General features: G+C 47.6%; 1 protein-coding gene across 3 annotated transcripts in view; it reads right to left on the reverse strand.

The window, feature by feature from the left end:
- The window catches only part of LOC137385016 (lectin-like), a 113,270-nt gene that overhangs the window by 35,059 nt on the left and 50,957 nt on the right, over positions 1–27,254 (reverse strand). For all 3 annotated transcript variants that reach the window (XM_068059754.1, XM_068059752.1, XM_068059753.1), the window contains exon 3: positions 18,983–19,158. In XM_068059754.1, the coding sequence (XP_067915855.1) occupies positions 18,983–19,158 (176 nt within the window). The remainder of the gene's footprint in view (positions 1–18,982; positions 19,159–27,254) is intronic.

Here is a 27,254-nt window from a genome sequence, read left to right on the forward strand (position 1 = left end):
GCATGTGGACACACAGCCACCTGTTCCTGCACCCATCAGAGCAGTGAACGTGGACACACAGCCACCTGTTCCTGCACCCATCAGAGCAGTGCACATGGACACACAGCCACCTGTTCCTGCACCCATCAGAGCAGTGCACATGGACACACAGCCACCTGTTCCTGCACCCATCCGAGCAGTGCACATGGACACACAGCTACCTGTTCCTGCACCCATCCGAGCAGTGCATGTGGACACACAGCCAGCTGTTCCTGCACCCATCCGAGCTGTGCACGTGGACACACAGCCACCTGTTCCTGCACCCATCAGAGCAGTGCACCTGGACATACAGCCACCTGTTCCTGCACCCATCAGAGCAGTGCACCTGGACACACAGACACCTGTTCCTGCACCCATCCGAGCAGTGCACATGGACACACAGCCACCTGTTCCTGCACCCATCAGAGCAGTGCACATGGACACACAGCCACCTGTTCCTGCACCCATCCGAGCAGTGCAATTGGACACACACCCACCTGTTCCTGCACCCATCCGAGCAGTGCATGTGGACACACAACCACCTGTTCCTGCACCCATCCGAGCAGTGCACATGGACACACAGCCACCTGTTCCTGCACCCATCTGAGCAGTGCACATGGACACACAGCCACCTTTTCCTGCACCCATCAGAGCAGTGCACATGGACACACAGCCACCTGTTCCTGCACCCATCAGAGCAGTGCACGTGGACACACAGCCACCTGTTCCTGCACCCATCAGAGCAGTGCACATGGACACACAGCCACCTGTTCCTGCACCCATCTGAGCAGTGCACATGGACACACAGCCACCTGTTCCTGCACCCATCAGAGCAGTGCACGTGGACACACAGCCACCTGTTCCTGCACCCATCAGAGCAGTGCACGTGGACACACAGCCACCTGTTCCTGCACACATCCGAGCAGTGCATGTGGACGCACAGCCACCTGTTCCTGCACCCATCAGAGCAGTGCACATGGACACACAGCCACCTGTTCCTGCACCCATCCGAGCAGTGCACCTGGACACACAGACACCTGTTCCTGCACCCATCCGAGCAGTGCACATGGACACACAGCCACCTGTTCCTGCACCCATCAGAGCAGTGCACATGGACACACACCCACCTGTTCCTGCACCCATCCGAGCAGTGCACATGGACACACAGCCACCTGTTCCTGCACCCATCCGAGCAGTGCACATGGACACACAGCCACCTGTTCCTGCACCCATCTGAGCAGTGCACATGGACACACAGCCACATGTTCCTGCACCCATCAGAGCAGTGCACATGGACACAAAGCCACCTGTTCCTGCACCCAGCAGAGCAGTGCACGTGGACATACAGCCACCTGTTCCTGCACCCATCAGAGCAGTGCACGTGGACACACAGCCACCTGTTCCTGCACCCATCAGAGCAGTGCACATGAACACACAGTCACCTGTTCCTGCACCCATCAGAGCAGTGCACATGGACACACAGCCACCTGTTCCTGCACCCAGCAGAGCAGTGCACATGGACATACAGCCACCTGTTCCTGCACCCATCCGAGCAGTGCATGTGGACACACAGTCACCTGTTCCTGCACCCATCAGAGCAGTGCACATGGACACACAGCCACCTGTTCCTGCACCCAGCAGAGCAGTGCACATGGACATACAGCCACATGTTCCTGCACCCATCAGAGCAGTGCACATGGACACAAAGCCACCTGTTCCTGCACCCAGCAGAGCAGTGCACGTGGACATACAGCCACCTGTTCCTGCACCCATCAGAGCAGTGCACATGAACACACAGTCACCTGTTCCTGCACCCATCAGAGCAGTGCACATGGACACACAGCCACCTGTTCCTGCACCCAGCAGAGCAGTGCACATGGACATACAGCCACATGTTCCTGCACCCATCAGAGCAGTGCACATGGACACAAAGCCACCTGTTCCTGCACCCAGCAGAGCAGTGCACGTGGACATACAGCCACCTGTTCCTGCACCCATCAGAGCAGTGCACGTGGACACACAGCCACCTGTTCCTGCACCCATCAGAGCAGTGCACATGAACACACAGTCACCTGTTCCTGCACCCATCAGAGCAGTGCACATGGACACACAGCCACCTGTTCCTGCACCCAGCAGAGCAGTGCACATGGACATACAGCCACCTGTTCCTGCACCCATCAGAGCAGTGCACATGAACACACAGTCACCTGTTCCTGCACCCATCAGAGCAGTGCACATGGACACACAGCCACCTGTTCCTGCACCCAGCAGAGCAGTGCACATGGACATACAGCCACCTGTTCCTGCACCCATCAGAGCAGTGCACATGGACACACAGCCACCTGTTCCTGCACCCAGCAGAGCAGTGCACATGGACATACAGCCACCTGTTCCTGCACCCACCCGAGCAGTGCATATGGACACACAGTCACCTGTTCCTGCACCCATCAGAGCAGTGCACCTGGACACACAGCCACCTGTTCCTGCACCCATCAGAGCAGTGCACGTGGACACACAGCCACCTGTTCCTGCACCCATCCGAGCAGTGCATGTGGACACACAGCCAGCTGTTCCTGCACCCATCCGAGCAGTGCACGTGGACACACAGCCACCTGTTCCTGCACCCATCCGAGCAGTGCACATGGACACACAGCCACCTGTTCCTGCACCCATCAGAGCAGTGCACGTGGACACACAGCCACCTGTTCCTGCACCCATCCGAGCAGTGCACGTGGACATACAGCCACCAGCTCCTGCACCCATCCGAGCAGTGCACGTGGTCACATAGCCACCAGTTCCTGCACCCACCCGAGCAGTGCACATGGACACACAGCCACCTGTTCCTGCACCCATCAGAGCAGTGCACGTGGACACACAGCCACCTGTTCCTGCACCCATCCGAGCAGTGCATGTGGACACACAGCCAGCTGTTCCTGCACCGATCCGAGCAGTGCACGTGCACACACAGCCACCTGTTCCTGCACCCATCCGAGCAGTGCACATGGACACACAGCCACCTGTTCCTGCACCCATCAGAGCAGTGCACGTGGACACACAGCCACCTGTTCCTGCACCCATCCGAGCAGTGCACATGGACACACAGCCACCTGTTCCTGCACCCATCAGAGCAGTGCACGTGGACACACAGCCACCTGTTCCTGCACCCATCCGAGCAGTGCACGTGGACATACAGCCACCTGCTCTTGCACCCATCAGAGCAGTGCACATGGACACACAGCCACCTGTTCCTGCACCCATCCGAGCAGTGCACGTGGACAGACAGCCACCTGCTCCTGCACCCATCAGAGCAGTGCACATGGACACACAGCCACCTGTTCCTGCACCCATCCGAGCAGTGCACGTGGACACACAGCCATCTGTTCCTGCACCCATCAGAGCAGTGCACGTGGACACACAGCCACCTGTTCCTGCACCCATCCGAGCAGTGCACATGGACACACAGCCACCTGTTCCTGCACCCATCAGAGCAGTGCACATGGACACACAGCCACCTGTTCCTGCACCCATCAGAGCAGTGCACGTGGACACACAGCCACCTGTTCCTGCACCCATCAGAGCAGTGCACGTGGACACACAGCCACCTGTTCCTGCACCCATCAGAGCAGTGCAGTTGGACATACAGCCACCTGTTCCTGCACCCATCAGAGCAGTGCACGTGGACACACAGCCACCTGTTCCTGCACCCATCCGAGCAGTGCACGTGGACATACAGCCACCTGTTCCTGCACCCATCAGAGCAGTGCACGTGGACATACAGCCACCTGTTCCTGCACCCATCCGAGCAGTGCACGTGGACATACAGCCACCTGTTCCTGCACCCATCAGAGCGGTGCACGTGGACATACAGCCACCTGTTCCTGCACCCATCAGAGCAGTGCACGTGGACATACAGCCACCTGTTCCTGCACCCATCCGAGCAGTGCACGTGGACACACAGCCACCTGTTCCTGCACCCATCTGAGCAGTGCACATGGACACACAGCCACCTGTTCCTGCACCCATCAGAGCAGTGCACGTGGACACACAGCCACCTGTTCCTGCACCCATCAGAGCAGTGCACATGGACACACAGCCACCTGTTCCTGCACCCATCCGAGCAGTGCATGTGGACACACAGCCACCTGTTCCTGCACCCTTCCGAGCAGTGCATGTGGACACACAGCCAGCTGTTCCTGCACCCAGCCGAGCAGTGCACATGGACACTCAGCCACCTGTTCCTGCACCCACCCGAGCAGTGCACATGGACACACAGCCACCTGTTCCTGCACCCACCCGTGCAGTGCACATGGACACACAGCCACCTGTTCCTGCACCCACCCGAGCAGTGCACATGGACACACAGCCACCTGTTCCTGTACCCATCAGAGCAGTGCACGTGGACACACAGCCACCTGTTCCTGCACCCATCAGAGCAGTGCATGTGGACACACAGCCACCTGTTCCTGCACCCATCAGAGCAGTGCATATGGACACACAGCTACCTGTTCCTGCACCCATCAGAGCAGTGCACATGGACACACAGCCACCTGTTCCTGCACCCACCCGAGCAGTGAGTGTGGACACACAACCAGCTGTTCCTGCACCCATCCGAGCAGTGCACATGGACACACAGCCAGCTGTTCCTGCACCCATCCGAGCAGTGCATGTGGACACACAGCCAGCTGTTCCTGCACCCATCCGAGCAGTGCATGTGGACACACAGCCAGCTGTTCCTGCACCCATCAGAGCAGTGCACGTGGACACACAGCCAGCTGTTCCTGCACCCATCCGAGCAGTGCACATGGACACACAGCCAGCTGTTCCTGCACCCATCAGAGCAGTGCACGGGGACATACAGCCACCTGTTCTTGCACCAATCAGAGCAGTGCATATGGACACACAGTCACCTGTTCCTGCACCCATCAGAGCAGTGCACCTGGACCCACAGCCACCTGTTCCTGCACCCATCAGAGCAGTGCACGTGCACATACAGCCACCTGTTCCTGCACCCATCAGAGCAGTGCACGTGGACACACAGTCACCTGTTCCTGCACCCATCCGAGCAGTGCACATGGACGCACAGCCACCTGTTCCTGCACCCATCAGAGCAGTGCACGTGGACACACAGCCATCTGTTCCTGCACCCATCCGAGCAGTGCATGTGGACACACAGTCACCTGTTCCTGCACCCATCAGAGCAGTGCACATGGACACACAGCCACCTGTTCCTGCACCCATCCGAGCAGTGCATGTGGACACACAGCCAGCTGTTCCTGCACCCACCCGAGCAGTGCATATGGACACACAGCCACCTGTTCCTGCACCCATCAGAGCAGTGCACATGGACACACAGCCACCTGTTCCTGCACCCATCCGAGCTGTGCACATGGACACACAGCCACCTGTTTCCCCATCCGCCCTTGAAACAACCATGCAGAGCCTTGTGAGACTCCGCAATTGCCAGCTGCTGCCTGTCAAGCAGAGAGGGCGTCCAAAGGGGTCAAGCACTTGGGGAACATTCAGCAAGAAGAGACTGAGCACTAAAAGAAACAAGCATGCCGTGTCCAGTGGTAGCACGAATGTGAATGCTCTTGCTGCGTCCACAACTGGTGAGGTGGGAGTGCAGCCACACCGTTCTCCATCCCCAATGTTGCTTGAAGGCAAAGGTAGGTAAGAGTGAAAGAGATGGGTGATGCTGATAGTAGTAGGCAGGATTAAATGGGAGTGTATGGGAAGGCGCACGAGTAGCATAACCACTAGCAGGGAACAGCTGGGCTAAATGGCCTGCTTTATGTTCATAGTCCAATAGAAATGTGCTTCTTTTTCCAGCACCCTCACATCATTCATGTTTTCCCTGAGAGCAGCATTGAACCATCACGAGATAGGAGCAGTTACATCATCCTGACTCCTACAGCTGAGGTGGGTACTAAGTGATTCATTGGCAGTGTTATCAGTACATGCGTTTACTGCAGCACATAAAGCATGCTCAACAGTAAGTTCATTGGAGGGAGGGAAGCTCTGACACTGATGTTCTTTCCTTATTTCTTTTCATGTAAAACGTGCCCTTGAGAAAACAATCCTTGAGATTTAAGGACGGCATTCAAGCAAAGGAGGCAGTGCAGGAGAGGACACAATGATGTGCTGATTCCTGCATCTGAGGTGGGTAATAAGTGCTTCATTGGCGACGTTATCAATTGGTGCCTTCACTGCAGAACTTAAAAAGGTGTGCACAACAGTAATTTCAGTGGATGGAGGGAGGCAAGCTCTGACTCTGATTTGCTTTATTTCTTTTCATGTAAAACATGCCGTCGAGAAAACAATCCTTGAGACTTAAGGTCAGCATTCAAGCAACGAAGGCAACTGGATCATGCTGCGGAGCTTGTCACGATGTGGAAAGGAACATTGCATTTATGGATGAATTGGGAATGCACATTGGGATGCGCTTGGGGAACATTCACCAAGAATAGACTGAGCTCAGACTCTTGTGACTTTGCCTTCTTCACATGGACAATACAGTAGTGGAATAGAGAGCCAAGCGTTTATTCACCACAAGGCTCCACAGGAACAATCTCTTTAGCTGTGCATAGCAGAGACTCGGCCTGTCTGTCTCACGGGAATGCTGGAGACACAACACTCATGTATCCATGCACAGCAGTTCCTCGGACGCTTCATGAACTTAATAAAACTTCTCAATAATTAAACCCAGAATTGTTGAGGTTTTGTTTTGCATGCTATTTCCCCGACTTTGCAACAGCACTTCAGATATTCAACTGTGGTGGAGGCGTGGAGGTAGGGGGGTGGAGGGAGGGGTGGAGGTAGAGGGCTGGAGGTAGGGGGGCAGAGGGAGGGGTGGGTGAAGAGGGGGAGGGAGGGGTGAGTGAAGAGGGAGGGGTGGGTGAATAGGGAGAGGGAGGGGTGGGTGAATAGGGAGAGGGAGGGGTGGGTGAAGAGGGACCGGGGGGAGGGGTGGGGAGAGCAGGGAGGGGTGGGGAGAGGGAGCATGCAAAAGGCAGGGACCAGACAGTTGCAATTCCTCAAGTACTGCTGAAGAGTAGGGGAGAAAGAAACTGGATTGGGGATCCGCAGCTGGAGGGAACGGCTGGATGGAGAAGGCCGGAAGCGAGAGGCCATAGAGAGCCGCAGGGAGCGAGCAGCCGAAGACCTTGGTGTCGCTGGGCATGGGGACCGGCCGGTAAGTCTTTTGCTGTTGTGTTTATGGAGCATGCACAGAAAAACGCACTCCTCTTCCACTCCGCTGCTCCCCCTTCCCCCAGCTCTCCCACCTTCCCCCAGCTCTCCCCCCCTCCTTCCCCCAGCTCTCCCCCGTTCCTTCTCCCAGGTCTCCCCCCCCCCTCCCCCCCCCCCCCCTCCTTCCCCCAGCTCTCCCCCTCTCCCTCCCACCCCTGCTCTTCCGACCGCACCCACTTCCCCACCTCCGCTGCCGCTGCCCTCCACGCCCCACCCCCCCCGCGCTGCTCTCCCCGCCCTCCGCGCTGCTCTCTCCGGCCCACTCCACTCTCTCACTCCGGCCATTGTATGCTGCCACGTGTTTGTTCGGTTGCCTGTGTGTGATTCTTTGAGCAGCGCCATCTTTAGTCCTGGCAGCTGCTACAGTCGCAAGCTGTGACGTTTTAGTGGCACATGCGCAAATGCAGCATGTGCCACAACAGCGCCACCTACTGATAGCATTGTCAACAAATGCAGTCATTTAGAAAACACTGAATGCTACAACTCTTAATGAACTCTTAATGTTCCAGTTCAGAAGAAGGGTCACTGATCCGAAACGTTAACTCTGCTTCCCTTTCCACAGATGCTGCTAGACCTGCTGAGTGATTCCAGCATTTCTTGTTTTTATTATAACTCTTAATGAAAGCTGCCCAAGTCAAGACATAAGAGATCAGAGAAAGATAACCCATCTTCCACATTTGACGACAACAAGATCAGGAAGAGTTGTGAAGCCTCCTGACAGATTGAATCTACGATGTCAGAGACTTGGGGGGAGATTGGGTCGTATGTAAATAAAATATGAATGTACGTAAATGTATATTTCGATAAAGACTTGGGGGAGAGATGTAGTATAAGGGTCGGAATGGGTTAATGTGAAAGAGTGTAACGAATACCTCCTACCATGTTGATGTAAGAGATCATATCTAAGAGAGACTCAAAGATAAATGCTGTGTGGCTTTGGAGGAGTCACACAGACTGGTGTGAAGTGTAAATAGTTATAATGTAATAAAGGGTAATGTTTTAACTCATCCAGACTAAAGAATATCTTTAGCTAGACTAACGAAGGTGGCAGTGCACTGAACAAACAGATAATACAACTGAGCCATAATTGACACTTCAGTTCAGTTTTGGGCAGCAGAGTTTTGGATCAGCTCAATTTTAGAGAGGGTGCAATGTGAAAATGCTGGCCTGGAGAACATTGGAATGGTCAATTCTCGAGTTAACAAAGTTAGGGATGAGTTTCAGCAAGAGATAAGCTGAATGGGGCAGAGATGTGTTATGTTAGTGGATTATCATTTATTAGGTAGAGATGACTAAGCACATGGACAAAATGAACTTTTCAGAGAGAACAGGCATGGATTTGTAAAGGATAAAACATGTCGAAGGAACGCAGTTGAATTTTTTGAGGAGGTAACTAACATGATAGATAATAAAGTGCCTGTGGATGCTCTTTCTATGGACTTCCAGAAGGCTTTCGATAAGATTCTACATAAGAGATTAATAACAAAAATGATAGTATATGGAATTAACGGAGACCCTGCAGAGATCCCTGTGGACAATATCAGTCACATCCTGCTAATTTGAGTACACACCCATTATCCCTAGTCTCTGTCTCCTAACTCCTAAGCAATTCCCTATCCATATCAAGCTGGCTACAACACAAAACAGTGTAGGGGTTAAAATTAGTTACTCACACTGGGAAAAGTGGGGAATTGTTGTTCTATAAGCATGCCTTCTGGAAGCACTGTTCTTCATCTTTAGCATAAACAATCTGGACTTGGGAATTGGAAGTACAATTACAAAATTTGCAGCTGACACCAAATTAGGGGGTATAATTAATACAGAAAAGGACTGCAACAAAATAGTGGAAGACATGAATAAACTTGAAGAATGAGTGTGTAATTGCCAAACTAATATCAATATAGACATGTGCGAGGTTGCGCATTTTGGTAGGAAAAATATGTTCACCGCATACTCCTTAGAAAATATGTGCCAAGATGGGGTGGAGGAAGAGTGAGATCCGCAAGTATAGATATTCAAAACACTATAGTAGCAACATTGGTTAAGGCCATAAAAAAAGCAAACAAAACACTGGAATAAAAGCTAAAAATGCTGGAAATACTCAGGAGGTCTGGCAGCACCTGTGACAGAGAAACAGTTAACGTTCCAGGTCTGTGACCTTTCATCAGAACTGGCAAAGGTTAGAAATGTAATAGGCTTTGAACAAGTGAAAAGGAGGAGGGGGAAGAAGAACAAAATGTCCTGTATACAAAAAGCAGGACAAGTCCAACCCGGCCAATTATCGCCCCATCAGTCTACTCTCAATCATCAGTAAAGTGATGGAAGGTGTCATCAACCGTGCCATCAAGCAGCACTTGCTTAGCAATAACCTGCTCAGTGATGCTCAGTTTGGGTTCCGCCAGGGCCATTCAACTCCTGACCTCATTACAGTCTTGGTTCAAACATGGAAAAAAGTGCTGAACTGAAGAGTCGAGGTGAGATCTTGACATCAAGGCAGCATTTGACCGAGTATGGCATCAAGAAGCCTAGAAAAACTGTTGTCAATGGGAATCAGTGGAAAACTCTCTGCTGGTTGGAGTCATACCTAGCGCAAAGGAAGACGGTTGTGGTTGTTGGAGGTCAATCATCTGACCTCCAGGACATCACTGCAGGAGTTCCTCAGGATAGTGTCCTAGGCCCAACCATCTTCAGCTGCTTCATCAATGACCTTCCTTCAATCATAAGGTCAGAAGTGGGGATGTTTGCTGATGATTGCACAATGTTCAGCATCATTTGCGACTCCTCAAACACTGAAGCAGTCTGTGTAGAAATGCAGCAAGACCTGGACAATAGCCAGGCTTGGGCTGATAACTGGCAAGTAACCTTTGCGCTACACAAGTGCCAGGCAATGACTATCTCCAACAAGAGAGAATCTAACCATCTCCCCTTGACATTCAATGGCATTACCATCGCTGAATCCCCCACTATCAATATCCTAGGGGCTACCTTTGACTAGAAACTGAACTGGAGTAGCCATATAAATACCATGGCTACAAGAACAGGTCCGAGTCTAGGAATCCTGCGGCAAGTAACTCACTTCCTGACTCCCCAAAGCCTGTCCACCATCTACAAGGCACAAGTCAGGAGTGTGATGGAATACTCTCCACTTGCCTGGATGGGTGCAGCTCCAACAACACTCAAGATGTTCGATGCCATCCAGAACAAAGCAGCCCACTTGATTGGCACACCATTCACAAACATTCACTCCTTCCAACACTGACGTACAGTGGCAGCAGTGTGTACCATCTACAAGATGCACTGCAGCTATGCACCAAGGCCCCTTAGACAGCACCTTCCAAACCCGCAACCTTTACCACCTCGAAGGACAAGAGCAGCAGATGCATGGGGACATCCCCATCTGCAAGTTCCCATCCAAATCACACACCATCCTGACTTGGAACTATATCACCGTTCCTTCACTGTCGCTGGGCCAAAATCCTGGAACTTCCTTCCTAACAGCACTGTGGGTGTACCTACCTCACATGGAATGCAGCGGTTCAAGAAGGCAGCTCACCACCACCTTCTCAAGGGCAATTAGGGATGGACAATAAATGCTGGCATAGCCAGTGATGCCCACATCCCATGAATGAATAAAAAAAAAGGGAAGGTATGGGATAGGGCAGAGGGCAGGAGACATTAAATGACAAAGATGTCATGGAACAACGGCAAGACTGGTTGTATTAAAAGACAAAGCATTAGTCCAGAGAGACTGTTAATGGCAGAATAATTAACAGCTCTGTGCAAAAGCAAAAATCTGAAAACAAGTTTCAGACAGGCTGTCAGGCAAGCCCCCCACCTGCCAAGAATGAGGAAAATTAATTTCGCCACATGAACATTGATTTTAAACAGTTGTTGGTGAAGTAAGAACTTGCTTTAAAAACAATTGGAGACTTTGGTAGGAGAGAGACATTCGCATATCGACAGGCAGTACCTGAAAGAACAATGGGGATATTCCCATTTCCAATTTAATCCACAATGGACTTTTGATTGCCAGACATTGAAGGTGGAAAGGCAAGCATTCCAAGCTAACTGCTAAGATGGCTGAATATAAAAACAGATGTAGTCGGACCGGTTTGGTCACAAGGCTGGCTAACTGTTGGAGTTTTTTGAATTTGAACGTCCAACAAGGAATTTGAAATCAGAAGGATGTTTGCTCCTGGACTGAGAATACCTCTCTCCTGTCTGTTCCCATTTCTTTCTCATGGAATGGAAGAACCATTGAAGACACATAAACTCAAGAGAAAAAAGTCTCCTACATAAACAAGGTTTAAGAAGAATACTGGGCCCCAGTGAAAAGTAAGAGGGGTCTACAATCAATGACTCTACGGCAAGCTGGAAACACTGAAACAGTAACAAGAAACCCTCTTCTGATACTGTCCTAAACCTCTCTATTTTATTTTTCACCTGCTCTTTTCTGTCTCTATTTGCATGTGAGTATCGTGTATGCACGCTAGCGCGGGATGCGGCGTGTATCTGTGGGAATTAACCTCATTAGAGCTTAAGTTTAAGGTTTAATAAATTTCACTTTTCTTTTTTAGACCTAAAGAAAACCTGGTGTGCTTGTTTCTTTGCCTTATAATTGGAAAGCTGCGAAAAAGGATTCACAAAGGTGCAGCTCAAAACACAGTGTGTTTAAAATTAAACCCTGTTACAGTAAGACCAGGTGAAGACACTAAAAGACCCCTACACAGCTTTCACACCTGGTCATAACGCAGGCCCATGGTTCGAAAATAAAATAATTATTGCTGAAAACAGAGATATTTTGTTGAAGCTTTTCATCTTGCACTCATCAGGACAATTTGAAAGAATACCAGTATAAGGGAAACAACAAATTTATACTGTATGAGAAGAGAGTGCTGATTAGTTGGCAAGTGGATTCTGATTGGTAGAGGCGTTGCCATGGAGAATGCACAGTTTATGGTGACTGACCGTTCACTCCCCAGCTTTGCTTGAAATTTAAACCAGGCAGCTTGACTCTGATTGGTCAAGGCATTGCCCTGAGGAGTGAACCAGCGATTGGCTCTCACTATCCCAGGCCCCAAACACTCCTTTCAGGTGAAGCAGCAATTTACTTGTACTTCTTTCAATGTAGTATACTGTATTCGCTACTCACAATGTGGTCTCCTCTACATTAGGGAGACCAAACACAGACTGGGTGACCGCTTTGCGGAACACTTCCACTCAGTCCACAAGCAGGACCCCGAGCTTCCGGTTGCTTGCCATTTCAACACTCCCCCCTACTCTCATGCTCACATAGAACATTACAGCGCAGTACAGGCCCTTCGGCCCTCGATGTTGCACCGACCTGTGAAACCATCTGACCTACACTATTCCAACATCTTTGTCCTGGGCTTGCTGCAGTGTTCCAACGCAAGCTCGAGGAACAGCATCTCATTTACCGATTAGGCACACTACAGCCTGCCGGACTGAACATTGAGTTCAATAATTTCAGAGCATGACGGGCCCCCCATTTTACTTTTATTTTTAGTTATTTTTTCTTTTTCCTATTTTTATATATTTCTTTGTGTTTATTTTATTTTATTTCATCTTAGTTTGTTCAGTTTGCTTACCCACTTTTTTTCATGTTTGTACTTGCGGCTGTACGAATGCTTAGTCTTTCAACACACCATTAACATATTGTTTGCCTTTGCTCCACGACCTTCTGGTCAGCTATTCTGTGACTTTATCCTATCTACACCTTCTCCTTTGATATCTCTTGCCCCACCCCTGCTTTACTTGCTTATAACCTTTTACATTTCTAATATTTGCTGTTCTGAAGAAGGATCACTGACCTGAAACATTAACTCTGCTTCTCTCACCACAGTTGCTGCCAGACCTGCTGAGTATTTCCAGCATTTCTTGTTTTTATTACATTATATTAGCTGTCACTTATTTTGTTTCGCTGAAACAGGAGCTATGTATGTACATGCTCTTTCTGTCTGAAAAGAACAGGGCCTGGGTATTAATATATGCAGCCTCCAGTACATGCAAATGCACCACACTGCAAGCCGGACTGACAATCTTAAATTAGTTGTCAGTGTAATTCTTAGCACACTGAGGATTATTTAGCAAATGTTGTCCAATTGCGGAATCACATCTAATGTTGGACACTGTGTTTTAAGTTTTGCAGGCACGGGCTGGTGGGTACGGTCTGAACCTTGTCCATTGTGAACAGCAGAAGGAACATGCTGTTTGATATGATCCACCAGTCTCTGGGACATTACAGACCTTACCCAACCAGTCCCTGCTTTCCAAATTCAAAATGCTGAGGAGACTTGACAGGGTGGATGTTGAAAGGACATTTCCCCTCGTGGGAGAGACTAAAACTAGGAGACACAGTTTAAAAATAAGGGGTCTCCCATTTAAGACAGAGATGAGGAGAAATGCTTTCTGTCAGAGGGTCATGAGTCTGTGGAACTCTCTTTCCTACAGAGTGGTGGAGGCAGGGTCATTGAATGTTTTTAAGGCAGAGGTAGACAGATTCTTCACAAACAAGGGAGTCAAAGGGTATCGAGGGTAGGCAGGAAAGTGGAGTTGTGTCCACAAAAAATCAGCCATGATCTTATAGAATGGCAGAGCAGGCTTGAGGGGCTGAATAGCCTACTCCTGTTCCTAGTTTGCATGGACATATATGCGTCTGATTGCCCTGTTGTTCTTCCTGTCATCGGCTTGCCTCATCAGCTGAATGGCTTTGTTCCAGGGTGGAGATGGTGGTGGTGGGGGATCTTCTTTAGACTGTAAAAGATCTGATCTGGATTCATCAGCAACACCCACAACAATATGATGTCTTATCAATTTATTTTAAAGGTTTCCACATTCAAATGCCTCTGCAAGCTTGTAAAGGTCATTGATAAAAGAATCGACTGCTTGGCTCAGTTTCTGGACCCTTTTTCTGAATTTTGCTCTTTCTGAAATCTTATTACCCCACAAGTTGAAATAGGAGTCAAAAGGAGTAAAACCTCGTTGAATTTGGCAGATGTTTCGTGAAGACATTGTCTTGCTATTTTCCAATCAGCCAAAGCAGCAATTGATTTGATTATAACAGTGCATTCATTTGCTCTGCTTCAGACTTCCTGTCCAATTTAGATGCAATTCTGCATCTGAGGAGCCTTTTTCTCCAGAATACCCAGTTTTGAATCTGATTGGGTTCCTCTTGCCTTTTGAAACTCTCTGGCATTCCCAACTTTTGATCCATGTTGCTTTATTTTATGGACTTTTTTAGTGTTCCCCTTTAAGAAACTCTTTTTTTCTGGTGAGCTTGCTTTAATGGAGTGCAGCAGGTGCTTTGCTGTTTTTAATAGGCTGTTTTAGGGTTTTTCCCTTTGCTTGAGCATTTCACTTTGAATGTATATTCAGTTTTCCTAATGGAGTTGAATCAGCTGTCTGAGAGCTCCCTGCTGTTTTAATGGACTGTTCTAGGGCTTTCCCCTTTCTTTGAGAACTGCAGGTACTTAGTTTCTCTTTTTTGGGCTTTGCTGTGTTAATGGAATCTCCCTGCTGTGTTTCGGGGTTTCCTGCGCTTTTCAGCAGTTTGCACGCTTATTGGGAGTTTCTTGCTCTTCACCCTGGTGCTCAGCCCAAGTGAAGGATTGGGTTTTCCCCTTTTTTTTCAACCTTGGTGGCTTCAGAAAATTACATTAAGCTCTTCAAAAGCTCTTTACCATGATTTCTCAACTGTGACAGTAGAACTCACCCAATCAATGGATTTGATCAGTAGGCAGCCATACTTCTGTTCTATGGAGCTTTTCTCAGCCTCTGAAGGCCTGCAGTTTTTTTTTCCTCTTTTCAGCTATTTGCTGTATGCTGCCACCGTATTGAATCCAGACAGAGAAGTTCTTAGATTTTAGTATTTTAACATTAATATTTGTTTAGTAGAAGCTATATACACTCCACTCTAGCCTGTGTGTCTCCTTCAAAAGCCATGCTGTATTGGTTCTCGAGTCTCCCACATGATCTCTTACATCATCATGGCTGGCAGTATTCTTTACACGCTCTCAAGATTAACCCTTTCAGACTGTTGTAGTATTGCTGGGGGACTTCAATGCCAGGGTTGGGGCTGACCATGACTCATGGCCCTCCTGCTTTGGGCGCTATGGCGTTGGAAGGATAAATGAGAATGGGCAGAGACTGCTTGAGTTGTGTACGTATCATAACCTCTGCAACACCAACTCGCTCTTTCTCACTAAACCCTGTCACCAGGTTTCATGGAGGCACCCAAGATCGCGTCGTTGGAACCAGCTAGACCTCATCGTCACAAGGCGAGCCTCCTTAAACAGTGTTCAAATCACATACAGCTTCTACAGTGCGGACTGCGACACCGACCACTCCCTGGTGTGCAGCAAGGTTAGATTCAGACCAAAGAAGTTGCATCATTCCAAGCAGAAGAGCCACCCAGCGCATCAACACGAGCAGAATTTCTCATCCACAGCTGTTACAAAGATTTCTAAATTCACTTGTAACAGCCCTTCAAAACACTCCCACAGGGGAGGCTGAGACCAAGTGGGCCCACATCAGAGACGCCATCTATGAGTCAGCTTTGACCACCTACGGCAAACGTGCGAAGAGAAATGCAGACTGGTTTCAATCTCATACTGAAGAGCTGGAACCTGTCATAGCCGCTAAGAGCATTGCACTGTTGAGCTACAAGAAAGCCTGCAGCGAGTTAACATCCTTAGCACTTAAAGCAGCCAGAAGCACTGCACAAAGAACAGCCAGGCGCTGCGCAACTGACTACTGGCAACACCTATGCAATCATATTCAGCTGGCCTCAGACACCGGAAACATCAGAGGAATGTATGATGGCATTAAGAGAGCTTTTGGGCCAACCATCAAGAAGATCGCCCCCCTCAAATCTAAATCAGGGGACATAATCACTGACCAACGCAAGCAAATGGACCGCTGGGTTGAGCACTACCGAGAACTGTACTCCAGGGAGAATGTTGTCACTGAGACTGCCCTCAATGCAGCCCAGCCTCTACCAGTCATGGATGAGCTGGACGTACAGGCAACAAAATTGGAACTCAGTGATGCCATTGATTCTCTAGCCAGCGGAAAAGCCCCTGGGAAGGACAGCATTGCCCCTGCAATAATCAAGAGTGCCAAGCCTGCTATACTCTCAGCACTACATGAACTGCTTTGCCTGTGCTGGGACGAGGGAGCAGTACCTCAGGACATGCGCGATGCCAATATCATCACCCTCTTTAAAAACAAAGGTGACCGCGGTGACTGCAACAACTACTGTGGAATCTCCCTGCTCAGCATAGTGGGGAAAGTCTTTGCTCAAGTCGCTTTAAACAGGCTCCAGAAGCTGGCCGAGCGCGTCTACCCTGAGGCACAGTGTGGCTTTCGAGCAGAGAGATCGACCATTGACATGCTGTTCTCCCTTTGTCAGATACAGGAGAAATGCCGCGAACAACAGGTGCTGCTCTACATTGTTTTCATTGATCTCACCAAAGCCTTTGACCTCGTCAGCAGACGTGGTCTCTTCAGACTACTAGAAAAGATTGGATGTCCACCAAAGCTACTAAGTATCATCACCTCATTCCATGACAAAATGAAAGGTACAATTCAACATTGCGGCACTTCATCAGACCCCTTTCCTATCCTGAGTGGCGTGAAACAGGGCTGTGTTCTCGCACCCACACTTTTTGGGATTTTTTTCTCCCTGCTGCTCTCACATGCGTACAAGTCCACAGAAGAAGGAATTTTCCTCCACACAAGATCAGGGGGCAGGTTGTTCAACCTTGCCCGTCTAAGAGCGAAGTCCAAAGTACGGAAAGTCCTCATCAGGGAACTCCTCTTTGCTGACGATGCTGCTTTAATATCTCACACTGAAGAGTGTCTGCAGAGTCTCATCGACAGGTTTGCGGCTGCCTGCAATGAATTTGGCCTAACCATCAGCCTCAAGAAAATGAACATCATGGGACAGGACGTCAGAAATGCTCCATCCATCAATATTGGCGACCACGCTCTGGAAGTGGTTCAAGAGTTCACCTACCCAGGCTCAACTATCACCAGTAACCTGTCCCGAGATGCAGAAATCATCAAGCGCATGGGAAAGGCTTCCACTGCTATGTCCAGCCTGGCCACGAGAGTGTGAGAAAATGGCGCACTGACATGGAACACAAAAGTCTGAGTGTATCAAGCCTGTGTCCTCAGTACCTTGCTCTATGGCAGCGAGGCCTGGACAATGTATGTCAGCCAAGAGCGACGTCTCAATTCATTCCATCTTCGCTGCCTCTGGAGAATACTTGGCATCAGGTGGCAGGACCGTATCTCCAATGCAGAAGTCTACGAGACGGCCAACATCCCCAGCTTATACACACTACTGAGTCAGCGGCGCTTGAGATGGCTTGGCCATGTGAGCCGCATGGAAGATGGCAGGATCCCCAAAGACACATTGTACAGCGAGCTCGCCACTGGTATCAGACCCACCGGCCGTCCATGTCTCAGTTTTAAAGACGTCTGCAAACGTGACATGAAGTCCTGTGACATTGATCACAAGTCGTGGGAGTCAGCTGCCAGTGATCGCCAGAGCTGGCGGGCAGCCATAAAGGCGGGGCTAAAGTGTGGCGAGTCGAAAAGACTTAGCAGTTGGCAGGAAAAAAGACAGAAGCGCAAGGGGAGAGCCAACTGTGTAACAGCCCCGACAAACAAATTTTTCTGCAGCACCTGTGGAAGAGCCTGTCACTCTGGAATTGGCCTTTCTAACCACTCCAGGCACTGCTTCACAATCCTCTGACCACCTCCAGGCACTTACCCATTGTCTCTCAAGACAAGAAGGCCAAAGAAGAGTACAAAGGCCTTTTTTAATTTTAAATTCTCTGCCCCAGTGAGCTGTGGATATTAATTTATTCATGGGATGTGGGCATCGTTGGCAAACCCAGCATGATAGCCCATCCCTAATTGCCCTTGAGAATGTGGTGGTGAAGTGACTTCTTAAACCACTGCAATCTGTGTGGTGAAGGTACTCCCACAATGCTGTTCTGTGGGGAGTTCCAGGATTTTGTCTTGTTACCTCAAAGATTTGTGCATGTATATCCCCAGGTCATTCTGTTCCGGCACCCCTTTTAAATTTGTACCATTTAGTGACCCATTCAGTGAAAGTGACCTGGAGAAACCATTCAATATAAATTCCTATTAAGAAGACTAACCAAAGATCAGATTATTTCTTGCAGGTTTTCCAAATGTCTAATCACTTAGCTGAACAGATACAGTGTTGGATTTTTACACTATCTGCTCATTCAATAGCCTGACAGGAAATCCTTTAAAGTGACCTTGTCCCGTTCGATCTGAAGAGCAGGATCCGCTCTCCCCAACAAACTTCAACACAATGCATTTTGCAGAAAGTTTCACTGGATGGTGATCAGGATCAGGGAGTTGTGCTGATTTTACTCTTTTCTAATCCAGAGACACTCAGACCAGTTATAACACCCTCACCACAGTCCATGGATGAACCTGGGCCCTTGTCTGTAGGATTCAATGTCACAGTTCAGTGTCCTCAGTGTTTAACGTAGAATACATTGTAGACCATGTTACCCAGGTGATGGAACACACTGAGTCAATCAGAACTGTCCAGATACAAACAAGAAGGTTCTTTCATTCTCTGTGTCTGGTCACATTTAGAAACACTGAGGAACAAACCCAATAACTTACAGTGGAGACTTCAGAGACTTACCTCAGCATCTATCCAAGACTTTTTCATGGAGTTGAACTTGTAACAATAACCAAGATAAAACCAACCGTCAGAACAAGTTCCTCTCCCAAATGCACTACGTTTTTCAAGGTCCTGATCCCAATCAGTCTCTGTCTCCGGTTCCCCGTTCTCCATTGTTCCATTCAGAGCAACACGAGCTGTAGTTTAAGGGAATTAGATTAAAACAAGCTGCAATAATCGCAACAGCAATCGCCACTGTTTATACAATCATAGAATGATACAGCACAGAAAGAGGCAACAAGTCATAGAGTCATAGAGTTATACAGCACAGAAACAGGCCCTTCAGCCCATCGTGTCTGTGCTGGCCATCAAGCACCTAACTATTCTAATACCATTTCCCAGCACTTGGCCCGTAGCCTTGTATACTGTGGCGTTTCAAATGCTCATCTAAATACTTCTTAATTGTTGTGAGGGTTCCTGCCTCTACCACCCCTTCAGGCAGTGTGTTCCAGACTCCAACCATCCTCCGCGTGAAAAATGTTTTCCTCAAGTCCCTTCTAAACCTTTTGCACCTTACCTTAAATCTATGCTCCCTGGTTATTGGCCCCTCTGGTAAGGGAAAAAGTTTCTTCCTATCTAACCTATCAATGTCCCTCATAATTTTGTATACCTCAATCATATCTCTCCTCAGTCTTCCCTGCTCTAAGGAAAACAACACTAGCCTTTTCAGTCTCTCTTCATTGCTGAAATGCTCTAGCCCAGGCAACATCCTGGTGAATCTCCTCTACACCCTCTCAAGTGCAATTACATCCTTCCGAAAGTGTGGTGCCCAGAACTGTACACAGTACTCCAGCTCCAGTGGCCTAACTAGCATTTTTTACAGCTCTATCATAACCTCCCTGCTCTTATATTCTATGCCTCGGCGAATAAAGGCAAGTATCCCATATGCTTTCCGAACCATCTTATCTACCTCTGCTGCTGCCTTCAGTGATCTATGGACAAGTACACCAAGGTCACTCTGACCATCTGTACTTCCTAGGGTCCTACCATCCATTGTATATTCCCTTGCCTTGTTAGCCCTCCTAAAATACATCACCTCACACTTTTCACTGCCACAGCTCTGCCCAGCTGACCAGCCCATCGATATCATTCTCTAATCTAAGGCTTTCCCCCTCACTATTGACGACACGAATTTTCATGCCATCTGCGAACTTACTGATCATACCTCCTATATTCATGTCTAAATCATTAATGTACACAACAAACAGCAAGGGTCCCAGCACCAATCCCTGCGGTACACCACCGGTCACAGGCTTCGACTCGCAAAAACAACACTCGACCATTACCCTCTGCCTCCTGCCACTCAGCCAATTTTGGATCCAATTTGCCAAATTGCCTTGGATCCCAATCTCCCATTCGGGACCTTATCAAAAGCCTTACTGAAGTTCATATAGACTAAATCAACTGCTTTACCCTCATCTACACATTTCGTCACCGCCTCAAAAAATTCAATCAAGTTAGTCAGACACGATCTACCCCTGACAAAGCCATGCTGACTATTCCTGATTAATCCCTACCTCTCCAAGTGGAGATTAATCCTGTCCCTCAGAATTTTTTCCAATACTTTCCCAGGCCCAGTAAAGACTCAGTGGCCTATAATTAGCTGGTTTATCTCTGCTACCCCTTTTGAATAATGTAACCACATTCACTGTCCTCTAATCCTCTGGTACCTCTCCTGCGGCCAGAGAGGATTTGAAAATTTGTGTCAGGGCCCCTGCTATCTCCTCCCTTGCCTCACATAACAGCCTGGGATACATCTCATCTGGGCCTGGGGATTTATCACTTTTAAGTCCGCTATAATACTTCCTCCCTTTCAATGCGAATACGCTCAAGTATATCACGATCCCCTCCCTGATCTCTACACCTACATCGTCCTTCTCCATAGTGAACACAGATGAAAAGTAATCATTTAAAACCTCACCTTTGACCTCCGGCTCCACACACAGATTGCCACTTTGGTGCCTAATGGGCCCTAGTCTTTCCCTGGTTATCCTCTTGCCCTTAATATACTTATAAAACGCCTCAGGATTTTTCTTTATCTTGTCCATCAATGTTTTTTCATGACCCCGCTTCGCTCTCCTAATTACTTTTTTAGTACCCCCCTACATTTTCTATACTCCTCTAGTGCCTCCGCTGTTTTCAGCACTCTGAATCTGCCATAAGCCTCCTTTTTTTCACTGATCCAATCCTCTATATCCCTTGACATCCAGGGTTCCTTGGAGTTGTTGGTCCTACCCTTCACCTTCATGGGTACATTTTGGCTCTGAACTCTCGTTATTTCCTTTTTGAATGACTCCCACTGATCCGATGTTGACTTTCCTACAAGTAGCTGCTCCCAGTCCACTTTGGCCAGATCTTGTTTTATCATCTTAAAATTGGCCTTCTCCCAGTTCAGTACCTTTATTTTCGGTCCATCTTTGTCCTTTTCAGTAACTACCTTAAATCTTACAGAGTTATGGTCACTATCTCCGAAATGATCCCCCACTGACACTTCTACCACTTGTCTGGCTTCATTCCCTAGGATTAGGTCCAGTACTGCCCCTTCTCTTGTAGGACTATCTACGTCCGGGCACATAAAAGCTCGCCTGTATGCATTTTAAGAATTCTTCCCCCTTTAAGCCTTTTGCACTAAGACTATCCTAGTTGATATTGGGGAAGTTGAAATCCCCTACCATTATTACCCTATTATTTTTACACCTCTCTGAGATTTGCTTACATATCTGCTCCTCTATCTCTCCCTGACTGTTTGGGGGCCTGTAGTACACTCCCAGCCAAGTGATTGCCCCCTTTTTTTTTAAGTTCTACCCATATGGCCTCATTTGAGGAACCTTCTAAGATATCATCCCTCCTTACTGCAGTGAATGACTCCTTGATCAACAGTGCAATGCCACCTCCTCTTTTACCCCTTCCCCGTCATGCCTGAAGGTTCTATACCCTGGAATATTGAGTTGCCAGTCCTGCCCCTCTCTCAACCATGTATCTGTGATAGCAATAATATCATAATGCCATGTGCTAATTAATGCCCTCAGTTCATCTGCCTTACGAGTAAGACTCCTTAAAATAAATGCAATCCAGCCTTGCATTTTTCACTTGTATCTATATTTGCTCTGCCTTCCAGACTGACTCATCTTCTCTTTTATATTTGACTGTGCATCACCCTTTACTGTACCTCCACTCTGTATCCCACCCCCCTGCCAAATTAGTTTACTCCCCCCCACCCCCAACAGCATGATCAAACCTCCCTGCCAGGATGTTGGTCCTGTTCTGGTTCAAGTGCAACCCCTCCAACTTGTACAGGTCTCACCTTTGCCAGAAACAGAGCCAGTGATCCAGGAAACTAAAGCCTTCCCTCCTGCACCACCTCCTCAGCCACGCATTCATCTGCTCTATCCTCCTATTCCTATACTCACTAGCACGTGGCACTGGCAGTAATCCAGAGATCACAACCTTTGAGGTCCTGCTTTTTAATCTGCTACCTAGCTCCCTAAATACTTGTTGCAGGACCTCATCCCTCTTTCTACTTATGTCGTTGGTACCAATGTGTACCACAACCTCTGACTTTTCACCCTCAACCTTCAGAATGTCCTGCTGCTGCCCAGAAACATCCTTGACCCGAGCACCAAGGAGGCAACATTCCATCCTGGATAGTGTAGATTCAATTTCCTTTTGAAAGTTAATATTGAATCTGCTCCACCAACCCTGTCAGGCAGTGCATTCCTGATCATAACAACATGCTGTGTATCATCAAATTCTCCTCATCTCCCCTCCAGTTTTTATTGTCAATTAACTAAAATCTGTGTCCTCTGATTACTGACCTATCTGCCACGAGCAGCCACTTTTACACTTATCAATCTCTGGGAGCAATTTTCAGCAATGGGCTCAGGCATTAATGATCTGTGGAGATGGTCAAGGTGGGGCCTTGAGATGAAACACTGGTTTAGCCCCTGATTACTGCAATATACCATCATGGTAAAGGAGTTGACACCAGCACTAAGAACAGCCACTCGAAGGCTTGTTCAAAAACTGATTGCACTTAAAATGCCTGCTAGTGCTCAGTAAAGAGGCTGATCGGTATTTTGATGGCCATCACCTCAACTAACACCCTCTCCTAACAGCAACCAGCCACTTGGGAGTAAACACAGCGTTGATGTCAATTTCAAGGCCTCCTTAAAGGGATCCTCACCATTTCTTGTTCACTGCTGCTGCAGTTGTGAAGAGGACATCAGAAATACATCGGGAGACTTTCTTATACCTTTGTCAAGACTTGATCAACACTCTATCAACATGTATTCTGGTAACTCTCTGAGGAGGAGTAAGCCCTGTGCTTCACCACCGTATTGGACAACTTATCGGAGAAAAGGAATGCTTGATCATCAGCATCTTGCTGGGGTTCCTCTTTAGTCTGGGTCAGGAATGGGAGGAGGATATGAGACCAGGCAGAGCAGCACCAGATGCTGCAGGAGAGATCGACAAGAGGGTGAGGTGGCCTCCTTCCCCTCTGCGGTTACATGAAATCCCTCTTCCTCTGGATGTCCTCCACCAGGAGCTCCAGAACTGCATCTGAGAACCTGTGTGCTCTCTCCCTTTGTGCATAGGAACATCGGAACAGGAGGAGGCCATTTAGCCCCTCGAGCCTGTTCCACAATTCAATGTGATCATGGCTGATCTTTGACCTCACTCCATATACCTGCCTTTGCTCAATATCCCTTAATACCTTTGGTTAACAACAAGCTATCAATCTCAGATTTAAAATTTACAATTAATCTTGCATCAATTGCCATTTGCGGAAGAGAGTTCCAAACTTCAATCACCTATTGTGTGTAGATGTGTTTCCGAATTTCAGTCCTGAAATGTCTGGCTTTAATTTTTAGACTATGCCCCCTAGTCCTAGACTCTCCAACCAGTGGAAATTGTTTCTTTCCATCTACCTTATCTGTTCCCTTAATATCTTGAAAACTTCAATCAAATCACCCCTTAACCTTGTAAATTCGAGGGGATACATCGCTGGTTGGATTGGAGAGGGCGGGAACCCCAACCACCAGGAATTTTAAAATGCCAGCACAGCACAGCAAGTAGGGGATTGGTTGGTGAGTATTACAGCTTTACAGTTTTTTTTCTAAACTAGGAAACTGTAACTTGCTGTTACTTTACTTAAATTAATTACTAAATTTGTAACTTAAGCTAAATGAACCAATGAATAAATAAATCTAAAATAATTAATTCAATTAAAAAAACGAATCAAATAAATAAATAGATATGGTTAGATAGTCATGGCCGGGCAGGAGGTGAGCAATAACTGCAGCATGTGAGAGTTTCTGGAGAGGATTGTGATCCCAGAAAACCATATCTGCAGTAAGTATCTGCAGCTCGAGGAAATTCAGTTTAGAGTTGTTGAGCTGGAGTCCGAGCTGCAAACATTGTAGGGCAGCAGTGAGGGGGAGAGTTACCTGGACACTTTGTTCCACGAAGCAGTCACACTCCTTAGGTTAAATGGAGAGTTGATCAATGGTCAGGGACAGGAGGGAGTGACTCCATGTCAGGCAGTATGGGAATCCAGGAGCAGCTCAGCCCTTGACTTTGATCAACTACAAAGTACTTGCTATCTGTGTGGATGAGAACAGAGACTGCAGGATGGATGGACAAACTGACCATTGTACCATAATGCAGGAGGCCATTTAAGTGAGGGCTCCACTTAAATTGAGCTGTGGCCAGGGTCCTGGAAAATCTCATAACCAGAGTGTTAGACAGGGCTGCAAACTGATGTGGGGCGGTGGGGGGTGGGGCTGAGTGGAGGGGGAGAATTCTGGAAAGGTAAATTACAAATCAGCAAGGGAATTGTTAAGGCTCTAGAGCAGAGCAGAGTTTTGGGTAAAAATAAGCAGAGTGGGTCAGGAAGGGACAGAGAGAATAACAAAGGTAACAGGGCATTAGTGACCAAGGTAACATCAGGGAAAATTAGAAAAAATCAAAGCTAAAGGCACAGTATCTGAATGCGAGAAACATTCACAAGAAAACAGATTAATTAATAACATAGATAGTAATTAATAGCCTTGATCTAATAGCCATTTTGGAGATATGGTTACAAAGTGGTCAAGGTTGAGAACTAAATATTCCAGGATAGTTCACTTTCCAAAGAGAAAGGCAAAATGGTAAAGGAGGAGGGATCGCCCTGATAATAAAGGGAGGGACAAAGACAGTAGAGAGAAAGGATCTTAGCTCAAGTAGTATCAGTTTGGGTGGAACTAAGAAACATCAAGGGGCAGAAAACATTGGTGGGAGTTGTTTATAGGCCCCCTTATATTAGCTGTAGGGCAGTGCAGTGACTATGGAGCATTGGATGTGACGGGACTCCCATTAACAAACATAATCTGTGGATTAACATACTAGAGCTGCAGTTAGTGTTGTTGCCCAGTCTGTACACTGAGCTGATGGAAAATGAAGATCTGCTATTTCTGGCTGAAACTTGTAACAATTCATAAAGGAAAAATAGGAAAATTAATCTAAAAGATTATAAATCCAATAAAGTATAAATCATGGAATTATAGGTGCATGTAAGAAGGGTAATACAACAATCATAGGGAACTTTAATCTTCATATAGACTGAGTGTTGTAATACATTTTTGCGTGGATGAGGTTACATTTTCAGTACACCTTGCTGGAGAGGAAATGCTGTAACATACCATGTGACTGAGTCTCACTCTCAGTCTGCTGCTGATCATCAAACAGACCAGACATGTACAGATATTCTCTTGCAATGCAATGCCATGCTATTACCCTCAATAAAGGGACCCATTATTTAAGTGTTAACTGATCTCTGATGCATGATTAGTGCCTTGATGTCCAAAATCTTAGTAAGTACAAGGAAACAAAACCACTACACTGGGCAAATCAAATTCATGGAATGTATGCAAGACAGTTTTCTAGATCAGTATGTTGAGGAGCCAACTTGGAACAGGCTACTTTGGATTTAATACTGTGTAATGAGAACGGATTAATTAATAACCTTGCAGTAAAGGGGCATCTAAGGAAGAGTGACCATAATATGTTAGCATTTTATATTGCTTGTGAAAGTGATTTAGTTAAGTACGAAACTATGGTTTTAATCTGGGAAACTACATTAAAAGATATGATGCTAGATAAGCAGTGGATAGCATTTAAAGAATAAATATGTAATTTGCAAAAAATTTGCATTCTTTTGAGGTACAAAAACCTCGCAAAAAAGTGGATGGTGATGGCAGTGTCTGGGACAAATTTAAATGACAAGAGGAGTTAAAGATAGTATAAAATCAAAGGATTGGGTTTATAAAATTGCCAAAAAGAGCAGCAAGCTTGACAATTGGGACGATTTTGGAATTCAGCAAAGGAGAACCAAGAAATTGATAAGGACAGAGAAAAGAGAATTTGAGAGTCAACGAGCAAGAGAACATAAAAACAGATTGTGAACATTTCTATAGGTATGTAAATAGAAAGAGTTAAGTGAAAGTAAACACGAGCCCATTCGAGACAGAGACAGGCGAAACAAAAATGGGAAATAAGGAAATGGCACAGACATTAAACCAATACTTTGTATGTGTCTTCATTGTAGAAGACACAAGAAACATTCTGGAAGTAATGGGGAACAAAGAATCTTGTGAAAATGAGAAAATTAAAGAAATCAGAATAAGTAAAGAAATAGTGCTGGAGAAATTAATGATGTAAGAATACAAAATATTTTTGTAACAACCAAATTTTTCAGCAGCAAACTTCTTGAGACCAAAAGACATTTTCCAACACAAAGTAAAAATTGCTGAGCGCTGCAAGCTGTAAGATGCTTGCTGGAATACAAAAGTTAGTTAATGTGTAGACCCTAGTGAAACACTTGGGCTGAATTTTCCCCCCAAACCGTGAGGTCAGGAATGGAGGCAGGCTCCCTGAAATTACTGGTGCAGCCAGCCTGTCAGTCTTAGGATGCAGCCCCTAGAATCGACAATGTTAACCAGGGCAGGCGGAGGGTGGAAGAGCTTATTGGAGGGGGAAGGTGGAATCTTGAAGGTGGGTCATGGGTTTCAGGAGGTGTCTGTGGCAGGTCAGCTGAAGCAAAGTGGGTACAGAGTAAGGAGCCAATTAAGGCCACCCAGGGCATCAGCCTGACCCTATAAGAGGCTCAAAAGGGCTAAGGGGGACTCGCCATTTGGTGAAAAGGTGCCCTTGGTATTATGCAGGTGGTGGGGAGAGTAGGCACTCAGCGCTCAGG

Source organism: Heterodontus francisci, chromosome 27 (genome assembly GCF_036365525.1).
Source record: "Heterodontus francisci isolate sHetFra1 chromosome 27, sHetFra1.hap1, whole genome shotgun sequence".
Classification (NCBI taxonomy): Eukaryota; Metazoa; Chordata; class Chondrichthyes; order Heterodontiformes; family Heterodontidae; genus Heterodontus; species Heterodontus francisci.